Genomic DNA, 15,653 nt, shown 5'->3' with positions numbered 1-15,653 from the left:
AAACCCCCACAATATTCCAAACACCCAACCATTGATGTGGTGTGATGCATTGGATGTAGATTCAATGGTTAAAGCTAATTTTCTTATAAAATTATTTTTGGTCTGAAAATTTCCCATTACTTGGACACCCATATGAAGACATTAATGCATGATTCTATAAATAAAACTTTTTAATCTGTCTTTCGTTTACATAATTTACATTAGCAAATTTGATTACTCGAGATGAAAGATAAATCTTGCATCATATGTGAAGCCATCAACAAACAGAGAGCAAAAAATGTCATTCAATTCCAAGCAAAACCAAAGCAAACAGGAGCAAAACTTGTATAAAGACAACAGCTCTATCCAAATTCACAGTACTTTATCTGCATTTTCAAATGCGAATCCCTCCTCTATGAAGTTATGACTAACAAATCCTCAGCTGCAACGGTATCGGCAACAAACAAGGAAAAAAATTCCTGTTTCTTAAACTATTGTTCATGGCAATATGGAAACTCGGATTCATCAATGTACCGTCAATTACTGTGTTTTCTTTTGTAAGGCTTGATGAAGAACATCAGAGACACCCAGCAGCTCCGATTGAACACTGCCACGTGTGACAGTAGCCAGGTCATAAGTTTGGGTAGCACAAACAATCATGAGAGACAACCACATATGTGGAGGCAGCAGTACTTCATCCTTTGTTAGAATTTGGTATCTTGGAATGCCTAGCGCCCTCACAACCTGGGCAGTTATGCAAGCTTTCATGAATATAAATGTCACAATCAAGGCAGAAGTGATGTTTGCATTTTGGACAAGCAACACGAAGGCTGGGTTTGTTTCCTGTGTCATAATCAGTGAAAAGGAAGTAAGCCATGGAAGTAATGCCGCCTGTTACATAGGCAAAGACATTCCACATATGCAACCGGTAAAAAGCTGAAAACATAGGCAAGGTTTATATATGACATCAATGAATAACTTAGTTTTATTTGGGAGGTGCTCCTACTCTTTCCCTGTGATTTTTATAATCAAGGGTTGAGCCAAATTTCCAGTTCACCTTTTCACTTTAATTGCCTTTTCTCTTCCTTCACTTTTCTATTACTGCCTCTTTTTGGAGGGGATAAGATGCCTCTCATTCTCTCATCATCCAACCTACTCCAATTTAGACTCTTCTCCTCTTAAGTAGTCTTATCATTATTACATTCAAAAGCAGCTAGATGCTGCTTCCTAAGGGAGCATCTGCTAACATGTTGGGGAACAATTGCATTATGGCAAAGAATCACTAAGCTCCCCAGCTTCCTTATTGGACCTGCAGAAGTTTCAATGTTGACAGCAACACAATCATAGAAAACATGACTGATCTACATCTACAACATTTCACAACCAAACAAAAACACAGATGACCAGTAGCAATGCCATTCAAATGCATGTATGATCAAATTTATTGCAAAAGCTCCAAATGATCTATTTTATGTACATAAATACTTACCGGGATTGAGAAGACTCTGTTGGCAGCCAAAACAAGCTCTAGGAAACTTGTTTTGTTGATCAATTAGTAGTGACAGAGAGACCTCATCAAATGGCACAATGGGGAAAAGATGATGATAAGACCTTGCCAAATGAGGAGAAGAAATGAGCGTCAACCCACAAATGCGACATTCAGTAGGTAGGTCACATACACGTGCCTTGCACCTTGGACAAGTGTATCCACCTCCGACCTTTGCCTCCTTGTGACATGAACAAATTGCCACAGAGCCCTCTGCTGCTCTTTGTGGGAAGCCCATCTTTATCAAATTAGCAATTGCAAATTCTGCTATTGCTGGTGGTGGAGGTGCATGTTCCATGATTAACTCTCTTAAGTGTGGCTATGCAAGGAGATACATATCAGAATGAATGTTTTAAAAACAAACTTGTCGGTTAAATCTAATAAATAACTCTGGATGAACATCAGACTCAAAAAAAATTAAATGTTAAATCTTAGTGTGAGACTAAAGACCACTTTCCAGTCTCTATGACAACACTGTTTCTTATTTTGGGTTATCATCAAGGTCATTCTTGAGAAACGTTTCATCCAGATGATAGAATTTGTGCTCAAATGCCTTGAAAAACCAGAATTCATGTTATTTGAGTAGTGTAGGGTTACTTAGTTGAACTCACCTCATCCAATGCAATATAGTACAAGCCACCAGTTTCCTGGCATAGATGTTTGCATATGAAAATTTCTGCTGAGAGACCAATAACTGAGCACCTAATTTTGGATTTCTTACATTTCTGGATAGTTTCCATTATATCTCCTGGATCACAGGTACTGAGAGCTGAATACAAGATTAGAACTTCTCTATGACCATATGATGGAATCTGTTCCAGATACCCATGTACAAGATCCAATGCGTTCTGTAGGGACGAGTCACCTGAGCATTCCAGCTTACCCATCAAAGCTTGAACATGAGAATTGGGACTGCCACCAAGATCCGTTAAGCAATGGGCAACACCGTCTTTTATAGTCACCAGGCCAACTTGACTAAGCGGATTCTGGTAAAAAAACTCTCTAATGAAAGCCTCAACATGTTTTGCAACCACGCCCATTCGGCTTGGTCGAAAATCCATTTCCGCAGCAGCCTACAAATATTAAAAGAAACCAAAGGCAACAATTTGAAATCAATTAAGTAGATACATATCACTCAGAACTATCAAAGAACTTCTGCATCCATGTATCTTAATGTATCATTTTCATTATTGATTGAAGATGATATAAACCAATGTCCTTGGTTGTCCTCACTCAGCTCTAACCATTCTTCAACCCAGAATAAAGTCAATGTACTTCAAATCAATTTGAAGTTCCAAACTTTACTAAACAAAAGGTTCCAGAAAAACCAATTCCATCAGATCAAACCAAAGAAAAATAAGCTAAACTCTCTCTCTCTCTAAACAAAAACAGACAGACCCATAACCAAAATTGAACAAAATTTCCTTAGAGCTAAAAAGGGTATTAAGCAAATGGGAATCAAATACCTTAGAGAGGTCGATAACAATGTAAAGATAACGAATAAGACCCTTTTGAATTCGAGCAGTGGAGGCAGCACGAAGGCGACGACGGTACTGTGCATGTTTAAGGGTCTGGTTGTCAATGGGCTGAAGAAGCCCAGACTCGTCCTCTTGCAGTGACTCCCATGACCTCTCATCAGCGTAGGCTCGTTCCCAAGCAGCGAGGCCTCCATTGTTTGCATCGTCTTCGTCTTCGTCTTCCTCTGCCTCTCCATTTAAGCGTCTTTGCTCGCCGTTGTTCATGTTTCGATTGACCAGGATTGCTGTGGCTCTTGGAGTGACGAGACCCAGAGCACAGAGCCACAGACCAGTTCATAATGGACCGAGATTTTCCTAGGTTTTTCTTTTTCTTTTCTTTTTTTCTTTTAACTAAATATTCTCTCTCCAAACAAATTAAATACAAAGTTATTTCTTTTAGTTTTTTTAAATGGAAGATTAGAAAGTTAAAATTACATTATTACCTTTAATTATTAAAATTATTTAATATAAAAAGGTTAAAATTGTTGTTTTTGTTTTTGTTTTTGTTTTTTATCATCTTTTTTTTGGGTGAAATTAACAAAGAGAGTTCTCCTTTTTGTTTTTTTTTTTTTTGTGTGGTAAATACCATGAGGTGTCACCACACCCGAAGGATGAGATTAATCACACTCGGAGTTTGGCTTGCCCCTGGCCACAAAGTCCTTTCAACGGGTTTCGAATGCTATCATTAAGAAAAGAGGGTTCTCTTTAATGATATAGCACAGATAACAATTTTCTGAAACCCAAAAAGAAAGAAAAAGAAAATAATTATCCTATTTTATGAGACAGAAAAAAAGGATAACTATTTTCTGATTCATTAAAAAAAGAAAGCAATCCTTTTTTCTTTTAATTTTTAAAACCAACTTTCTCTACTTCTTGGTCTTGGGCAAGACATGGGAAGAATGATATGATCATATGAACAACAAAATTGCAATATGTAAGTTGGGGAAAAAAAAAACTCAAACTTTGATGAAACAATTCCTTATACATTTCAGACCAAAAAAATAAAATAAAATTCCTTATACATTATAATGGGTTGTCTTCTTCAGTTCTTTAGTGCTTTGCTCATCAATTAACGTTGAACAAGGCTTTACAACTTCTGCTAGCATTTTTGCAGACGAAGATTTATGTTATGTCGAGACGGAGTAATTTTTGTATGTCTATCATTCAATATACATAGGAAAAATGAAAATATTTTATTTTTGTGCATACAAAAATTTCTCGTTATCTAAAATCCCTTAGAGCTTAAAAAATTTATTTTAAAATTTGGTATCTTGCAAACAATAACTCAATAATTCATATTCAATTCGGACATTTTTCCTGAGGTTAACATATTTCATCTCTTAGCTAAATGGGCTTTTCTCCTTGGACCTTGAATTGGTGGTCTCATTCATTTTGGGCTAAAATACACTTTTTGGTCTCTCTGGTTTGTTAAGATTTCCAAATTAGTCCCCAAAATCCTAAAAATGATTACTTGTTTTTTAAAAAAGCTTTTTTTGTTACTTTACAAGAGAAAAGCATCGGTTCAATTAAGCAATTTACATATGAAACTCAAATCTAAATCCTTTCATCCGAATTCACCCTTTAAATCATGAAATTAAAAGTCAATTTACTTGTTTATTTCCGCCTTTACAAGCTTCTCATATTTGTATCTTTTAAGCCTACAACTGAAAAATATAACCCCCAAAAAAATTTCATTTCCATATAAAAAGGAAAAAAAGACAATATGGACAATGGGAAGAGGAATGCCACAATTGGTACCCTGCATCAGCGACTCCACAAGTCGAATCGTACAGTCAATTAATTGGCCAGGTCTTGGCGACAGCATGGATCAATGTAAAACACTATGCTTTCTGATGCAGTACTTTTAAAACTTTTGAATTGATGCAGGAATTGCCTTGTTGAGATCATCTGGGTATGTATCTTCAACCTTTTTAGCACCAGCTCTCAGTCCACTTTTTGCTCCATGTGTGGTAGCACTATATAAAAGTGTGGCATTCAAGCTTTATGAGTTCTGGAGAAAACCCCATCCCTAGCCATTTATTAAAAAAGAAAACAACATGATTGGATTGCACCACAGAACGTCTATTGATGTTAGAAAACTGATAAATGGTTGACTGAGGAGCAATATGTCATTAGAAATTCAAGCCGATGGCACAACACCATGCAAAAATGGTAATACTAAAAAACAAAAAAGTGAGAGTATTAGCAGCTTGCTTATAAATACATGGCAAGAGAAAGAAATAAAATCTAACCTCTAGAACTTTCCGCTGATAGTCGACCTTAATTTGCTTTGCCCGCTGCAGGATTCCGGCCAAACTGGATGATCATTGGTTTGCCTTTGAATACATACCCATTCACTAGATTCTGCAACCAAGATTTATAATGCACAACAAGTGAGAACTTTTATACCTCCTCCAACTCAAAAGCAAGATAACACAAGAACTAGAGAGATCTTCTTGAATGATAAGCAAAACTGTATAATCCAATATGTAATCGGAAAAACCTATATATATATATATATATATACAGAAATTCTCTTATGCGGACATCCGGACGTTATTATCGTGCGGACGCAGTGTATTTTGTACTACCCCTCTCTGTTTTCCTGCCTGTTTACAATAGGATCCGCACGATAATAACGTGCGGACATCCGGATAAGAGAATAACTGTATATATATATATATATATATATATATATATATATATATATATATTTATGTTTGAATAGAAACAAAATTTATTGAAAGAACCGAAAAGGAACAACAAGTGGATAAGGCATCCACAAGACAAACGAGCAACAACATAATAACAGACGAAACCAGAACCAGAAACAGACACACTAAAACAAAGGCACCAGCCAAACTACATAGAGTCCACAACACCAAAAGGACCAAAGGAAGCGAGCCAGAAAGAATCGAACAAGATCCAGCAAAAAGCTAAAAAGTAAACAGACGCAAACAAACACTTCACATCACAGCAGCAGCCATATCCCTCAATATAGTGGAGTAAGAACAGTCTTTGAAATCTGAAGTGACAGAAGCCCATAAAGCTGCCCAAAATTTAACTCTATCCCATAATTCACCAACACCCACTCCCTCATACTCATAAAAAATCCTCCCGTTACGCTCCAGCAATATGTTCCAAAATACAGACTGCACCAAGCAGCCCCATAAGGTTGAAGCACACTTCCCCCTGCCCCATACGACCATAAAACTAGCAGGCAAGCCTCCAAGACCACCATGGTACTAAATTATAGAACAATTATTATATGAAATTGGCAAGATACGTACCAAAGCATAATGGGCTAGTTCAACTGATGGAAATGTCACGAAAGCTTGGCCCCTCATTCTTCCTTCCTGACATGAAAATATTACTATCAGCTTATGCAAGTAGGAAACTGTCACTTGATGTGGATGCAAAGATCAGTAAAAAATTGCAATTGGCTTTCAGTACTATATATATCATGCCAGAGACAATATATATATAAAGAATGAAATCTTCACAACAAGTAGTCTTCATCAAGGCATTCAAATTTATAAATGGACTCTGAGATCCTTTCTTCATAAGGCAAGGTAAAAGTCTCATTCAACCTTATAGTCCCCCATATTCCTCTCAAATTGGGCTCATAACATCTCATAATCTTCTCTTTTTCCACCTCTTTTTGTCTGGTCCGTCAGAAGTCGATGGACAAAGAGAGGTTCTCACAATTTTCTGTTACTTCATTTGACAGTTGTGTTGCGCATCCTTTTACTAAGAGTAGCAAGGCTCCGCCAACATACTTAATTACAAAAGACAACAAAATGTTGTTTGCTATTGTACTTTAAAAGACTATCTCAAAAGTGGTGCATCTAAAAAACAACTTAAGACATCAAACTGAATCAAATATGCACAGCTTCACTTGGAAGCATAGAGGTTGATCAAGAGACCTTACCTGCATAAGCTTTAGACTGAGACCAGATTTGGCTGCATCAACGCTTCCAAATAATGACCCTACAAGCACAATATAAACATTACTGTAGGTAGAAAGGTTCACCAGTTTGACAGTTCTTGGACAAGGAGAATTGGAGCCATATCTCCTGACTGGACACCAAAAACAAGAGAGATATGAAGAGAAATGAAGTGTAAAGAAATCGCTTGCTCAACAGTCTACTCTTAGAAATCTCAAAACAAAAAACATGTAGAAGAAACTAAGGGGGCGTTTGGTATTGTATTCAAATAGGGAACTTAAAAACTTTGATTTTTCTTAAAAACAAGGAGTTCTTAAATCTATTTTTAAGATTCAAAAACTTGTTTGGTATGCAACTTGAAAACTGTTTTCAAATCTTAAAAATTTGAGAACTTGCGGGTTGTTAGAAAAAAAACTGAAAAAACAGATATTTTTTGTTTTTAATAATTGGGGTGTTTTTTAGTTGTTTTTGAGTTTGAGTTTTTAAAAGTAGGGCTACCAAACAGGTTTTCTTTGTTTTGGACTCAAATTCCGTTTTTGAGTTTAAAAAGTTGGATTCAAGTTGAATACCAAACAGGCCCTAAGACTCCAAACCTGCTGTAAAAGAAGATTAAATGAATGATATAAAATTCATCAGGATTGTGAGCTCACCAAATATGTAGTAGAAGTCATCAGCAACGATGTCCTTTGCCAGGTTCTTTATATACAACACAGAGGCAGGATTCCCAGCTGCATAGTTCTGAAGACTCCAAATGAGATTTTCAAACTATTTTTTCGGAAGTCAGCTAAATCTTAATTTTGTCAGCTATATTTATTAAGAAAAGTGTTCCTCAAAATTCATATATATTTTTGCTGGCTACTAGGCACCTCCTCAGACTCTGAATGCCAGCCCCCACCTACCAACCTTGTAGAATATGTAATAGGCACAAAGCAATTGAATTCCACAAACAACCCGGTACAAAATACAGACTAAGCAAAATTAGAATAGTAAACAAGTTTGCTTGCAAAAAGTTAACCGCAGACACAAAAATCCTCTTTTCTGTTGCCATGGACTTTTAAAAGTTAACTCTGGTTTCATGCTAATCAATGGCAACAAACTTTACAATAAAGTCATGTTTTTTATTGTTTTTAATACCAGAAAACAAAAACAAAATTTAAAAATTAAAACTAGTGACTAAAACGAGGAAACATACTATGAAAACAACTAAGAAAAATAACTTAAAATTTTATTGAATTATATCTTAAGACTGTCATATTATCATGATAACTACACGATGAATTTGGGTTAATACATGTCTGATCCTTCCACAGAGAAATTAGTAAATTTGATTGTGCCGCATGCTCATTTTACCAAAATAAAGCAAAATTTTCGATATTGATACCTTAAACATCGGCAGCGATAATATTTCTTCTGGAGGCAACTTTCCTCTTTCTAGTTCTTCTGGAGTTGCAAAAGAGTTAATATCCGAACTCTCATTTTTTGGATGCTCTGAGTCTTTGGTAATGCTATCATCTTTATGTTCATTGTTAACAACTTTGGGGGCAATTTTTATCTGCAACAAAGCAAGAAAATATATCAAAAATTGCTTGAACATAAGAGATCATACTACAAATACGATCATTCATCTTGAAAAGTAAATCACCTGTACGATAGGGTTCTTCTTTTTTATCATTGGCCTCTCTTTAGGGACCAGAATAGCCGGTTTCAATCCAACATCTTCGTGAGCTACATCTTTATCAACTGCAGGACCAACAATAGCTTCTCGTTTGACACGCTTCCGTCCTCTTGAAGTTCCGCTCGAGGGTTTTCCATCAACCTCCTAATAACATTCAATTCAAAGTCTCAAAGAATGTATAAAGCAACTAGAATAATTAAACAGTCAGTGTAACTAATTGCTTGTCGCACATCAAATTGGAGAAACACGAAATAATTTCCCCAAGAGATATGCAGATGAATTAAAATTATCCTTCTTGAAAACTTATTTTAAAAGAAAAAATTTGCAACTGAACTTTTTTGAGGACTGGCAAGCAAAAGCTGGCATGCCTCTGGTTCTAAATCTCCCGAATTAGGGAGGATAAAGTATTCTTTGCACATGGTATTTGTAGAGTACACGCACAAAGAAATGATCAATGTGGTCCAGATGCATTGGTGCTTGTCTGGTAAAATTTTCAGTATTTTCTTTTGTTCTTTAAAGAGGGAGATGAATGAAAGAATAGAAACAATGGTTTCCAAATAAAATGGTTTTTGTTTGTTTGTTTTTTTAAAATTGTTCTCAGTTTTTTTAAATAAATAATTAAATAAAACCATACTACCCCTCTTCTCTTTCATATCTTTCCCTCGTCTCTATCCTCTCTCTCACATACAAATGTTATCTAATGAGTGTTTAGCAATCTAAAGGCAAGAAGTTACCTCGTCTGAAGACTCCATTTCTGACTCTTCACTTGATAAATCTGCCGAGGGAGGCTTTGCAGCTAGAGGAGGGGGAGGTGGTGGTGGCACGGGTACTGAAGGTGGTAGTGGTGGAGAGGGAAGAGCCATACGAAATGGAGCTGGTATATTCATTTTGTTCATCAAGTGCAAAACCTACAGTTGATTATTCTAAGTCTTAATTGATATGGCCGCAAAAATATGCTTAGTTGACTAGACAAAACGAAGTACAAATTCAAATTAAGGGAGCCGAAGTATATAGTAACATTAGCTTAGCATGAGATTAGAGAGAACCTGTGTATAAAATCGAGGAACAGCAATAAGAGCATTTACAATGTTGGTCAGTATATTTCCATCCGGTGGCGGGTAAGCATACCTGTAATGAAAGATTTACTTATGTAAAAGCAGATTGGACATTTATAACAGAGCAATGTCAACCTATTAGACATTCATAACAGAGATATAGCATGCCATTCATACCACAATATGAGATAATACGTCAAGGGAGGCCAAAAGTAACTGGGTTATTGTCTTATGTAACAAGAAGCTGAAACTTTAAGCCACTGTAGCCTCATTCATTTCATCAAACCATATCTTCTAAGCGTTGTATTAAGATAGCTATAGTTTGGTTGAAATAGAGAGACTCGTTTCCGGCCAATAAGGGCCCAAGACAATAGGATCATCAAGGGAACTCTTGTAATATGAATTCAGAACATACTTGAAAATATAGTAACAAGTATTGATGATAGTTTATAATCTCTAGAAGAAAAAGAAAGAAAAGAAAAGAAAATATACATCAGACAATCACATGAAGAATAGACAAAACATGTGTATGTAATACTCATAAAACATGTCTCACGAATTTAAAGAAATTGAAAAGGTATAACATACTCAAGGTGAGGAGGAAAGGGATAGTCTACACCAAGCCTAGGGGCAATGGGCTCTGATCTTGAGACTTCAGTTTCTTGAATATCTCTATTGATGGTAGGATTGTGGACCAAAGATGATTTGGAAGTGGCGGTTAGAGAAAGAGAATCCTTGTTAGCAGCCTGCGATGGCTTATCATTATTAGCGGTCGCCCTCTCCACTTTTAAGACCTTACCAAGAAACCTCAGCCTACCCAACAAAGAAAACACAGCCACCAACTCATTTATTAATAGAACATTAGAATATGACATTTTTGCTTGAATCAAGAAAGTAAAAGAGATATGGCATTACCCGTTCAACTGACGCTGTGCTTGGTAAGCCAAGCCTTCATTTTGGAAATCCACAAATGCGCAGTTCCTCAACCTACAGTCATATACACAGATCAAAAGTGAGGAGGGCAAAAGGAAACAGAGAGAGGCAACCAATTGAAAAGGAAGAGAAGAGAGCACTGACCGGCCAGTAGCAGAGCAAGAGCGCACAGAAGAAGCACCATAGTGGGACAATAGCCGAAACAGGGTCTCCTCAGGAATGGCTTCTGGAAGGTGACGAATCAATAGACTCCCCCTATTGCTACCAATATTTGATGATTCTTCAAAACCCAACTGTCGTTGTTGCTGCTGCATCTCAGCCACTATACCGACTGTAGCAGCTAAAATTTCTTGGTTCGCCCAGTACCTGTTTGAGAGTCTCGAGTCTCTAGACTCACTGTATAACTCTTTCTTTCGGCGGACCGGAAGGGTGAGAATTCTGGGAAAAAGTATTTCTGATACGGAACGGCCCTTTGCTAATTGGGCGGAGATAAATAGATCCTTTAAGTGGAATTCGGGTGGGCCCAAACCCAAACAGACTATTCACCACCACGGTTGGCTTAGCTTAGGGATTACCGGTCAAACCTTAAACCTTCATATTGACCAAATAAAAAAACTTAAACCCTCAATTCACAGCTGCATTCTCAGAGTTTCTGCGAGAGAGCTCATCTTATTCCTCAGCGTCTGAGAACTAGTCGCCATGACAGACCCAATCCGTTACGCATCTCCGGACGACGAGACTAAGAAGACGACGCACAAGAGAAAGAGAGGGGAGAAACCATCGGAAGAATCAGAGCCTCGAAACCCTTATCAGGCCCAACAAAACGAAGAAGAGGAGAAAGGAGAAGGTGATGATGACAATAAGAAGGAGAAGAAGACGAAGAAAATGAAGGGAGAGGGGGTGGAGGAGGAGAATAAGAGGAAGAAGAAGGTCAAAAGTGGTGGAGGGTCTGGAATTATGAGCACAGACTCCTTTGGTTCAGTGAATTTGTCTGCCAACACTTTAAAGGCCATTCAGGAACTCAACTTTCAGTATATGACTGAGGTACATTTTCTGGCTGAACTTGATTTTATTAGCTCCTAATTTACAGGGTTTATAAGTTTCTAATAATCAAGGCCTTGGCCTTTTATAGTATTGTTCGGAAAAGATTTACACCTGCTGATTCAAGCCAGAGCAATCCCATCACTATTGATCGGAAAAGATGTCCTCGGAGCTGCTAGGACAGGATCCGGGAAGACTCTAGCTTTTCTTATACCAGCTTTGGAGTTGATATATCACACAAAGTTTACTCCTCGTAATGGAACGGCTGTTGTTGTCATTTGCCCAACACGGGAACTTGCAATTCAGGTGAGAAACCCTGGCATATTCTCGTTATTTGTTTTGAAATGTTACATTCTTCTTATATTGAGCTCGCTCCAATTCAAGAACACATATTTTTGATGCCTCAAGAAATTTGACGTATCTAGGTTAAGATTTAATTTTTGCCTAAAGATAATGAAGCCGAAAATGGAAATGTGTGTGTAAAAATTTATGCCTTTTAAGATGAAAGAAATTGTGCTTTATTACTTGTTATGCTGTTTTATTCTGAGATTTACAGTTGATTCCCTTCTTTCTACCCTGACTACTTTTCCTTTCAAATAATTCAGACCTATGCCGTTGACTTGGTTATCAGTGGTGCAGCTAGGAGAGGTGAAGCAGAACGTCTTGTAAAAGGAGTAAATCTATTGGTTGCAACCCCTGGTCGACTTCTTGACCATCTCCAGAATACCAAGGGATTCATATATAAGAACTTGAAGGTCATTCTCATCTATTCTTCGGCAATTTTGTTGTAGTTTTTTCAAAAGTATTTGCAACTGGTTATTTTCTGAAATGTTGCATATTGCTTCAGATGGCTTTCTTATTGAAAGAAAATTCTCCGTAATGTTTCCCTGACTTTTGAATATTCTTTGTGGTTATTAATCCTTTGGCTGAGATACTGGAGTGTAGTTTGGAGTCCTTTTGCAATTTTGATTGTTGTGTTAGAGACGAAATTTATCTTGTTTGTGTGGTTGAGCTACATATGTTTGATTGAGATGAAAGCTTGTATCACAACAATCACATCATTTGACGATCCTTAGTTTGATTGTTCTCTTGGACTTGCAGTGCCTCATAATTGATGAAGCTGATAGGATTTTGGAAGCAAACTTTGAGGAAGAAATGAAACAGATTATTAAGCTTCTACCCAAGGTACAGTATTTGAGTTAATAATCTATGTTGTGTTACAAAGACTCTAGGCTGCAGACAGTAGAAGCATCCAGCTCACAACATATCTTTGTGATTTTCTTTTAATAGGAGCAGCTTGCAGTTTTGTTAACTGTGTGATTATATTTGGCATTCGGCCTAGATGCATTAATTTTAAGGTTTTAGTTGCAATTTCATATGGATTTTATGCGGTTATGTCCTGTGGCTGATTGAATTGCTGATGGATGTGCAGAAAAGGCAAACATCTTTATTTTCAGCAACCCAAACTACGAAGGTTTGTGCCTCAGTCTCTTGCTTTCTACATTGTTTTTAAATCTCTTTAGCATAAATTGATATGCTATGCACAGTTCAATAGTTCACTTACTTTTAATGCCTTGAGTCTACGCGTCTGTGTGTGTTCCCATGATTCCCTTGCTCTGAAAATACTTTTCCCATTAAACCTGTAGGTTCAAGATCTTGCTAGATTGTTGTTGAAAGAACATCACTTGATTGATGTCGATGGTGGGAGAACTAAGGTAGGAATCCATCTGGTTTTATGTATTCCTCCTTTTACATTTATTTTGTGTTCATCATGTCTATTTTGAAATTAAATCGACTTCATATTCTTATATAAATATATGTTTTTTCTTCTCGTTTTGATTTAACCCTAATCTCTAAAATCTGACATTGTGTGCAATATATACAGGTCACCAATGAAGGGCTGAAACAAGGCTATTTTATTGTGCCGAGTGAGGAGAGATTTATTCTCCTATATTCTTTTCTGCTGGCGACTCAGTCTAAGAAAGTGATGGTCTTCTTCTCTTCTTGTAACTCAGTCAAATTCCACTCTGACCTTCTTAGATAAGTTAATGTGGATTGCTTTGATATCCATGGAAAGCAAAAGCAGCAGAGGAGGACAAAAACTTTTTTTGACTTCTGCAAAACAGAGAAAGGAATCTTACTCTGTACTGATGTTGCTGCTCGTGGCCTGGATATTCCTGCTGTGGTATGCTCCCTCTTTCATTTTGCAATTTCCCTAACCTTTTTTTGAACATCATGTTATGCCAATACACTTCTTTGTCACATTATAGCAGTATCACAATAAGCGAATGCTCGTGGTAAATCTAATGCTTGTTTTTTCTTAGCTTGTAGGACGTGATTGAGCGGTTTGATCCTCCAGATGATCCCAAGGTGTCTAATTTCCCCTCTTTACTGACACATTTCAACTAATTTTTGTATCAAGTAGTTCTTCTATATCCATTTTGTAGCATGAAGAATATATCCATTCCCGAGTTCTGTTTCTTTTTCCTATTCTTAAACGCTTTCACAACAATGGGATATCTGCGTGCAGGAATATATCCACAGGGTTGGTCGAACAGCTCGAGGGCAAGGTGGAAAAGGAAAGGCATTTCTTTTCCTCATACCCGAAGAGATGCAATTTATTCGCTATTTGAAGGTATGATTTAGTCAAGAAGAAAAAATAAACAGGAGCAACGAAACCCCAGCACCCGCACCCCCACACACACACAACAAAAGTGCCATGCTTTCCGGAAGGGTGTCTGTATTTAGAGCAAGTGCCAATCACTTTTTTTTAGGTTGCTACATGCGGTGCTTGTTCTCCATTTCAATTCTTTATTTTATTCTGTTTTCAGGCTGAAAAGGTCCCCGGTGAAGAGCAACAAATTAATAAGAATAAGCTGAAAAATGTGCAGTCTCAACTGGTAATTTCCTGTTTTCAGGCTTCAATTGTTACCTATTACTACACAATAACTGGTTCCGAGGAACCTTATGTATTGCCGTGACTGATGCAGGAGAAGATGGTTGAGGGCAACTACTTTCTGCGCCAAGCGGCAAAAGAAGCATATAAATCTTATCCATTAGCATATAATTCAAACTCTATGAAGGATATCTTTAACATTCACTGTCTCGATCTGCAGGTACCCAAACTTTTTCTTGATATTGTAAAGGAAATTATTTCTTTTAATCTCTGCTGTTGTTGTTGGGATGTCAAAATATGAAATGTAGCATGGTTATGTATCAGCATTTATTCTGCCAATTAATTGCAAAGTGCTGTTGGACTTGGACCTACAGGCGGTCACAGCTTCATTTTGCTTTTCAAGTCTTCCCAAGGTGAATTTGAACTTAAACAGCAGTGCATCAAAGTTCCAGAAGAAGATGCACAAAGTAGGAGGAAGTCGAAATGTATTCAGCGAGAGCAATCCTTATGGAATGCAAAAAGGTAGAGATGAAATTCGACAATTTGTGAAGCATTAGAGGAGCCTGCGTGCAGTGTATATATATAGGGGGCGGATCCGTAGCACTACATTTTTTACACAATTTTTAAAACAATTTTTTAACCATTAGATTAGAATGTATTGAATGGTTGAGATTAATTCTCATTTATTAAATAATTAAATAATTAAATAACATTTTAATTAACAATCTCCTTATGTTTTCTCTCTCTTCATTGATGTTTTCCATACCTGCTGTCATTAACACCCTTTCTCAAACTTTTTTCTTCTTCTTAGTGCCTATTACTACTCTGGTTACAGATTGTTTACATCTAAAGTCCGAAAACAGCCTAAGCCTAAGAGAGCAGTACCTTGGCTGATCAAGAATTGGGGAAAAGGGGGTCTTTTACATTTTTTATTAACATTTCCTAACGGTAGTTGCTTCTTATAACGAGTTCTTAAGTTTCTGAATTGATGTGAGAAAGAGTGAAGAAGAAGAAGAAAAGATGATTGTGCGATTGAGCTTGAAATGAGGCGAGAAGGGTCTACT

At 37.0% G+C, this 15,653-nt stretch overlaps 2 protein-coding genes and 1 pseudogene across 7 annotated transcripts; 1 reads left to right on the top strand and 2 right to left on the bottom strand.

Annotated features, from left to right (window-relative positions):
* Positions 1-302: 302 nt before the first annotated feature.
* On the bottom strand, positions 303-3,366 carry GTF2H2 (general transcription factor II H2). Its single transcript, XM_021975541.2, has 4 exons — positions 2,992-3,366; positions 2,137-2,598; positions 1,469-1,844; positions 303-822 (listed from the first exon to the last, which is right to left on the bottom strand). The coding sequence occupies exons 1-4, from the start codon at positions 3,265-3,267 to the stop codon at positions 674-676; spliced, it is 1,263 nt and encodes a 420-aa protein (XP_021831233.2). The 5' UTR covers positions 3,268-3,366; the 3' UTR covers positions 303-673.
* Positions 3,367-4,604: 1,238 nt separating this feature from the next.
* On the bottom strand, positions 4,605-10,966 carry LOC110771104 (RNA-binding (RRM/RBD/RNP motifs) family protein). Of its 5 annotated transcripts, none has more exons than XM_021975355.2 (12): positions 10,797-10,966; positions 10,635-10,706; positions 10,308-10,532; positions 9,711-9,792; positions 9,399-9,572; positions 8,632-8,808; positions 8,371-8,541; positions 7,640-7,727; positions 6,974-7,032; positions 6,333-6,398; positions 5,295-5,406; positions 4,605-5,071 (listed from the first exon to the last, which is right to left on the bottom strand). In XM_021975355.2, exons 1-11 carry the CDS (start codon positions 10,964-10,966, stop codon positions 5,323-5,325), a joined length of 1,368 nt encoding a protein of 455 aa, XP_021831047.1. In that variant the 3' UTR covers positions 4,605-5,071; positions 5,295-5,322. The 5 variants fall into 5 exon arrangements, 2 of the variants coding, with proteins under 2 accessions (XP_021831047.1, XP_021831052.1); XM_021975360.2 differs by having other exon boundaries at positions 4,605-5,018; XR_002528839.2 differs by lacking the exon at positions 4,605-5,071 and having other exon boundaries at positions 5,319-5,406; positions 6,333-6,394.
* Positions 10,967-11,351: 385 nt separating this feature from the next.
* On the top strand, positions 11,352-15,314 carry LOC110771126 (DEAD-box ATP-dependent RNA helicase 27-like; annotated as a pseudogene). Its single transcript, XR_015836644.1, has 12 exons — positions 11,352-11,695; positions 11,813-11,999; positions 12,299-12,448; positions 12,795-12,878; positions 13,126-13,167; positions 13,340-13,408; positions 13,579-13,878; positions 14,025-14,063; positions 14,224-14,328; positions 14,525-14,593; positions 14,684-14,809; positions 14,964-15,314. The product of XR_015836644.1 is annotated as a DEAD-box ATP-dependent RNA helicase 27-like (transcript).
* The last annotated feature ends 339 nt before the right edge of the window (positions 15,315-15,653 follow it).

The sequence above is a fragment of the Prunus avium genome, chromosome 6 (genome assembly GCF_965620075.1).
Source record: "Prunus avium chromosome 6, drPruAviu1.hap1.1, whole genome shotgun sequence".
NCBI lineage: Eukaryota > Viridiplantae > Streptophyta > Magnoliopsida > Rosales > Rosaceae > Prunus > Prunus avium.
Note: the sequence above shows the minus strand (reverse complement) of the source record. Positions and strands in the feature narration are given on the sequence as shown.